The sequence below is a fragment of the Poromitra crassiceps genome (assembly GCF_964638095.1).
Source record: "Poromitra crassiceps genome assembly, chromosome: 10".
NCBI classification, from domain to species: Eukaryota; Metazoa; Chordata; class Actinopteri; order Beryciformes; family Melamphaidae; genus Poromitra; species Poromitra crassiceps.
In genome coordinates, this window is record NC_139631.1 from 22,311,704 (window position 1) to 22,319,062 (window position 7,359).

The window sequence follows — 7,359 nt, forward strand, 5'->3', positions numbered from 1 at the left end:
GTAAAAAGTGCTTCAACGCGACGCAGGTGAACGGATAAACAAGCAAACTTATTTCACCATTAAGAGTTTTGCCGACACATCACTCCCCACCCGCTCTGCAGTGCCGCCCCGCCCCCCAACATACAGGCAATTTTGCTGCTAGATTCCCATATGCGAGAGCCGAAGTGTGAAGGGAAATGTCCGATATTGACTTACAGGTAATTTTCCGGTACGCATGTGGGAAAACGGCTTAGGTGGAATCAGTCTCTCACTGAACGTACTCCTGTGTTTGACTAGCACGCCGTGGAGTGGGTGCGAGTCATTGTTCATGATGGAGCGTAGCCTGGACAACGTTCTCTTCTCTGACACCGCAGTCAGAGAGCCCAGATCCAGCCCCACAATGTCCCTGGCCTTACGGATCAGTTTGTTGAGTCTGTTGGCATCCGCTGCCTTCAGCCTGCTGCCCCAGCACACAATAGCATACAGGAAGGCACTAGCCACTACCGACTCATAGAACATCCTCAGCATGGTCCGGCAGACGTTGAAGGACCTCAGCCGTCTCAGAAAGTAGAGACGGCTTTGCCCCTTCTTGTAGAGTGCATCAGAGTTCTTAGCCCAGTCTAGTTTATTGTCAATGTACACTCCAAGGTACTTGTAATCCTCCACTATGTCAACACTGACCCCGTGGATTGAGACAGGGGTCACCGGAGCCTTGACCCTCCTCAGGTCCACCACTAGCTCCTTTGTCTTTGACACGTTGAGCTGCAGGTGGTTCAGCTCACACCATGTGACAAAGTTGGCCACCACATCCCGATACTCATCATCGTCGCCATCTTTGATACATCCCAATATCGCAGAGTCATCAGAGAACTTCTGAAGGTGGCAAGACTCTGTCTGGTAGGTGAAGTCCGTGGTGTAGATGGTGAAGAAGAAGGGAGAGAAGACCGTCCCCTGTGGTGCTCCCGTATTGCTGACCACTCTGTCTGACACACAGTTCTGCAGGCGCACATACTGTGGTCTGCCAGACAGGTAGTCCACAATCCAGGCCACCAGGGGGGCATCCACTCGCATCGCTGTCAGCTTCTCACCCAGTAGAGCCGGCCTGATGGTGTTGAAAGCACTGGAGAAGTCGAAGAACATGACTCTCACAGTGCTGGCCGGGTTGTCAAGGTGGGCATAGGCGCGGTTGGTAAGGTAGATGACCGCATCCTCCACTCCCAGTCGGGGCTGGTAGGTGAACTGGAGGGGGTCAAGGGATGGTTTGACCATAGGCCTGAGCTGCTCCAGGACGAGTTTCTCCAGGGTCTTCATGATGTGGGACGTCAAAGCTACCGGCCTGTAGTCGTTGGAGCCACTTGGAGCCAATGAAGTTAGAGTTTAATTTGTCTACTTCAGAGCCAAATGGTTGGGGTTCATCACAAAACCCAATATACTGTACAGCATGTGCCATTAAGTCAGTTAAAAAAGGAAAGGTATTAGAAAATAGAAAGGGAAACTATTTGAATGTCAAGAAAGACACTATCAAATCTATCTTTCAGTGTCACTCAGCACTGAAAGGAAGATTGTTTCTCAGTGGCATTGCGGTCAAGTGGATGCTTTGTGTGACTGTAAATAATAGGGGTATATCTCTGAGTGCTGACAGGCAGCCCCATGGATCAGTGGATCAGTGGGCGGAGTCCTTCCTGCTGCTGGGAACCAGATCGATACTCACACGTTTTTATCAGACCGGCGAGCAATCCTGCTGGCTCCCAGCAAGCACTGAAAGAGCCATTAACTTAGCCTGTGAATGGAGTGAGATGATCAATAGGCCAGTGTGTGCATGTAACGATGTGTGTGTGTGTGTGTGTATGTGTGTGTGTGTGTGTGTGTGTGTGTCTAAAAGCCACCACACAACAGACTCCTCCAGACTCAATGCCACTCTGTGACTTTGTTTAAATGGACTGCACAGCACTGTCACTGTAGTCACACAAGCTGAAGAAATGCACAATGAGATCAGCAGTTCTCCTTCATGGAGATGGAGATGGAGATGAATACGCATTGAGCAAACTGGAAATCCCACACACACAGTGACTGACATTTACTGAAACAATGGCAGCACATTAGATTGGGTTGCTTGGTGCATCCTCTGTGCGAACGATCGCTCTGCTGTTTGATATTTCTTGTTCAGGAAGGGCAGTGAGGCACTACTTCCTGTGTATGAGTTTCTATATGTGTATGCGTGTGTGTGTGTGTGTGTGTGTGTGTGTGTGTGTGTGCGCGCGTGCATGCGTGCGTGCGTGTGTGAGTGGGTGTGTGTGTGTGTGTGTGTGTGTGTGTGTGCGTGCGTGCGTGCGTGCGTGCGTGAGTGTGTGCGTGTGCATGTCTGTGCAAATGGAGCGGTGTGGAGTGGGACTGGGACTGATATAGGATGGACTGAGTCGTGGGTGATTGGTCTCTGCTCCTCGCAGTCTTCTTCACTGCCAGAAACAGAGCGGGGAGGAAACGCCTTGGCCAGACACTCACATAAACACACCACTTCACACAGAATATATGGATGTAGTCTCCTCCGGCCTCTCTCTCTCCCTTCTGCACAGACACAGACACGCAGATATTACAAACACATTCAACCTCTGGAGACACCACTACTTTGCTTTAAAGGAGAACGTTCACAGAAGAACCATTTATTTTGCACATGATCTCACACAGACCGGTATCTGCAAACTGTAAACAGCCTTGCAGGCATTCGTTTAGTTTATTACTGAGAGTTGATGTGAGTTCAATTGTGGACCAGTGATGTCATTTGTGCATGAATGACATCGCTGGACCACAACTGAACTCAAATCAACTCTCAATAACCGTCAAACTAAATGAATGCCTGCAAAACTGTTGGCAGTTTTCGGATATGTGTGAGATCATGTGCAAAATAAATCATCATTGGTTTTGGGTAGTTCTCCTTTAGCTTCAGGCTCTCTCTCCTCTCTCTCTCTCAGAGGAACTCTGCCTCTGTGAGTCAAGGCTGTATTAATCTAACAGCATTGATTAGTAGGATACTCTGAGAGCCAGAGCATCAATACCATGTGTGTTTATATTAAGAGCAGTGAATCAATCACTGGCTCCTGCTGCTATGTGAGACAAGCTGTTGCTGTAGGTATGGCCCCTATGTGCATGGCTGCCGTCTGGAGCATGTCTTCACTGTCTGTGTGTGGTGAGTCCACATTAAAGATACAAACAAACCAGAATTTAGTTGAGGTAAATATTGGGATTAGTATTTGATTAGATTAAATACAGGGTTGCTTTACTCCAGACATTATGAACATTGTGAACATTGAGTTGAGTTGAGTTTATTTTTTCTCAAACAATCAACCATATAAAATCCAATAAAAAGGATAAAACACAAAACATAAACATTTGAATCTAACAAATTTCCTCAAAAAAGCAAAACAATTGAGTTTGAGAAGGAAGCAAATGGTTATCTAGTCCTGCCCCTTTCCAACATTAATTTTAAAGAAACCTTTTAGAACCTTGAAAATGCATGTTAAAAAAAACTTGTGTTTAGCTATCTCATATCAGTTCTTTGTAAAAGAAAAAAATTAAGAGGCAATAGATTTAAGAGCAAAAGAATACTTTAAATCCAACAAATCATAATGTAAACAAAGCTGGGAGGTGGCTGACACCACACCATACACCTTATGTTAGATGATGTCATCATTCCTACTATGATGTCATAGATCACTGATGATGTCACAGACGGTGATGATGTCATGATTCATAAGTGTCTTAAATCATGTCTCTGATGGCCTTACTGATGATGTCACTACGCAGTGTGATGTCATAGTCGGGACCTATAAGGTTGTGCTCTGCAAGTCCTCTGTAGTTGTTCATAGACTAACCTCACGGCAACCTTCTGCACAGTTCCCAGCTTCGAACTTTGCAGACTCAGCTATCAAGTGCTACAGCGTTCCTAGTTATCGAGACTTCAGTTACCAAGTGTGTCTTGGACATTAAGTATCCGCACCTAAATCCACATGTCTCACAGCAACCCTAACACCTTATGGATTGGGCCTTTAGCCTGATTGTTCACTGTTGTCCAGACATACCGCTCCTCTCTGCCAAAAACTATATATTCTTCTCCCTGCCATGTCTTCTCACACCAACAGACAGACTGAAAGAGAGTGAGAGTGGCATAGACAGAGAAATAGAAGAGATATAGAGAAAGACATCTGATATAACATCTGATATTCAGTGTCTCAAAGTCATTAAAAATTGAAATATAGTGTGTCACCTAAGTCTTGAAGTTATAAATAACCAAGGGCGGCCCAATATAAATGTGGCAATGCTATATATCGATTAGGCTAATTAGGACAGTGAACGCTGACAGTTTGCAAAGTCACAGTAGCAACCTGCCAGTCTATCAGTGGGTTCAATGTCACTGCTCTGAAACAAGATGACCTTGCACATCATTTCGGCAAACAGGCAGATTCTAAAAGAAAAAACCGTGTCTGCAATAGTGTGTGTGTGCGTGTGTGTGTGTGTGTGTGTGTGTGTGTGTGTGTGTGTGTGTGTGTGTGTGTGTGTGTGTGTGTGCTGGTGTGTGTGTGTGTGTGTGTGTTTGTGTGTGTGTGTGTGTGTGTGTGTGTGTGTGTGTGTGTGTGTGTGTGTGTGTGTGTGTGTGTGCTGGTGTGTGTGTGTGTGTGTGTGTGTGTGTGTGTGTGTGTGTGTGTGTGTGTGCTGGTGCTCTCAGCTGTGTAAGCAGCGGGCAGCAGCCATGCTGAGTAAATAAAGTGCTCACACACTGCTTATAGTTTACACGATTTTACAAATTCTTACTAGTTTCAGTGAGTTATTTTCAAGTTACTCCTTTGATGTGAATGAATGAAATGAACACATGTGAAGGGATTAAATAATGGACACAATTTCCCTGCCAACGATCTCATCCGTAGGTAGTGGTTAGGTGCCAGATGCTCTCACTTCTCTCCGTCTATTTTGGATCTCTCCTGTTGTGCTTCTAGATGCTAGACTCTGGCATCATGCATTGTTCCACATGGAAAACGCAGGACATCTGGCTTGTCCTCCCTCACAGAGCTCCCAGTCCCAGATGGCTATTTTCATCCCTAGATGGCACCTATTAATGGATCATCCAAACCAATTTGGCTTCTCCTATTAAGCAAGCCCACTGGCTGAACCTGGCCCCATATACCCATGAAAAGAAGCAGATACACAGAGGCCAGCAGGACCTGCGGTTCCCCAACAACAAGGAAGACCAGTTTGTATCACTGATTACATATGGTTTGGAATTATTATTATTTCTGGTCTGACAGGCAGTGTATAAATGGATGGTTAAACACACATAAATCTGTGTTTTTGTTTGCAGATTAAAGTTTGTTTACCATTTTAGGATGACATCAATCTCGATGATGATTAGCCTAATTCATAGTAGATCTGATCATAGTAAGTAAAAACGGGGCAAAGAAAACAAGCATAAAGTAATGCTTTGCTTAAAATAAAATATAGGCCTGGGCTGAGCCTAATTGTTTTTTGTTGATATTGGTGGAATGGTGGTTGTTTGCCTTATGAAGGTCAGGTTACTTTACTACACACTACACATTCACTACACATCACTGGTGATAGTCCCTATACTGAATAGAGGCCCAATGTGCCATGAAAATGTGGTCTCATCATCAATGACTATGATACAGCTTTCTTGCTCTGACATAATAACTAATATGGAATAAAGTCCCTATTAACTATATTAACCATATTTGATGTAGGCCTACTATTTCATTTTGCATGACCTATTCACCTTATGTAGACCCGCCCACTTGACCCATTGTGTCACGACTTCCTGTTCAAAACGCTGGTTGTTTTACATGGTCAAACTAGTCTGACTCACCTGGTCAAACCTAGTTTGACTCGCATATGAGTCAGACTAGGTTTATGAGTCACAGGAAGGAAGTGTAAACACAATCGGAACTTCCAATTGTGTTTACACTTCCTTCCTGTTAGTTTCTCAAGCCAGACTGTCTCTTAACAGGGAAACGGGTACAGAAAGCCTGGTTGCAGCAGAAAGTGATAATGTTCTCCACTTCCTAAACAACAAATGAGCTAGCTACCCTTGGGCAAGGCACGTCGAGCCCGGTGGAGCTGCTCATTGGTCAACAGTATTGTACACTACTGGGCAGCTCCAGGTGTGCCTGTGTGTAACTCAGTGTGAGGTCCTGAACGTTTCAGAAAATAAATTGCACAGAAACCTCAAACCTGTCCTGGCCTCACCTCGTGTAGATGCGTCTTTGCGCGGTTGAGAGCCTCCTCGTACCCGGACTGCCTCAGCTCGCTCAGGCTCTCGTAGTATTCGTCTGGGTCGTCGTTTTCCGTGAACAGCACCTGCGACAGGATCTTCCAGCCGCACGTGTCGAGCGCGTGGCCCAGGTACACCTGTAAACGGTAACACAGCTCGTCCATCTCTGTCTCGGGGACCTCCGCCGACCGGAAAAGCACCGTCCACATTCCCGCCGGTTCCTCCGGGAAGACCGGGAGGCACGACTCCAGGTCCGAGTTCACGGAGCACAGCTGCAGGTGGACCGTCCGCAGGTCCTGGAAGGAGAAGAGGCCGGCCCAGCTGCAGTCCTCTCTGCACAGACTGTCCAGCTCCTGCAGGTCCAGGCTGTCCACTGTGTCGTCTATTGACTCCAGCACCTCCGTCTCAGGGCTGACCGGGGATGCTGCACCTTTGCTCGCAGTGTGAGTTTTGGCAGGGCTTAATTTGGTCGCTGCCAAGGATGCAGACTTTGCCTTACTAGGGCTGAAGCCTGCTTGAACTGCAGCTCCCCTCGCTCCTTTGCTAGGGCTCCTGCCCGCTTTATCTTTGACGGGACTTTTGGGCAATTTTGTTTGATCCTCCTCTTGGGTCGTCGTCTCCACCAAGAAAGGGTCTCTCCCAAAGCTTCTCCTCTGCACCGTCCTGTCATGACATGTAATGGCAAACCTGCCCTCCACTTCGTTCCAGGCGACGATAAAGACGAATTTGTGCTTTTCCTTTTCCTCAAAGACATTTGACCGAACGGCGACCCACCCCGACTCCAAATTATCCTCCATTGTGAAGGACATATTTGCAGGATGCAAAGTGATGAAACTGAAATAATACGTCAAAGCTGGTCGCACCAACAAACCTACGTTGGTACTCTGTTTGAAGAGTCGGATGCAGTGCAGCAAAACAGTGTTTTCGCGGAGTGACAACGTTGAAAAAACGCAGTTTTCCTCCCCTGGGGATATTTTGGCTGACAGGCTATCCTTTGCTCAAGCGGATGGATTTGGAGCAGTGCGGTGTCGTTTCCCATCTCTGTCCCACCTGCTTTCTACTCGGATGTCTGCATGGTAATCCCAACCCTTTACCGTTCTCTTGTT

At 46.7% G+C, this 7,359-nt stretch overlaps 1 protein-coding gene across 1 annotated transcript in view; it reads right to left on the reverse strand.

The window, feature by feature from the left end:
- LOC310784050 (junction-mediating and -regulatory protein-like) overlaps positions 1-7,062 on the reverse strand; it is a gene marked incomplete at both ends in the record, with an annotated part of 28,019 nt that extends 20,957 nt beyond the window's left edge. Inside the window, one exon of the mRNA XM_083645019.1 lies at positions 6,229-7,062. Within this exon, the coding sequence (XP_083501145.1) occupies positions 6,229-7,062 (834 nt within the window). The remainder of the gene's footprint in view (positions 1-6,228) is intronic.
- Between the last annotated feature and the right edge of the window lie 297 nt (positions 7,063-7,359).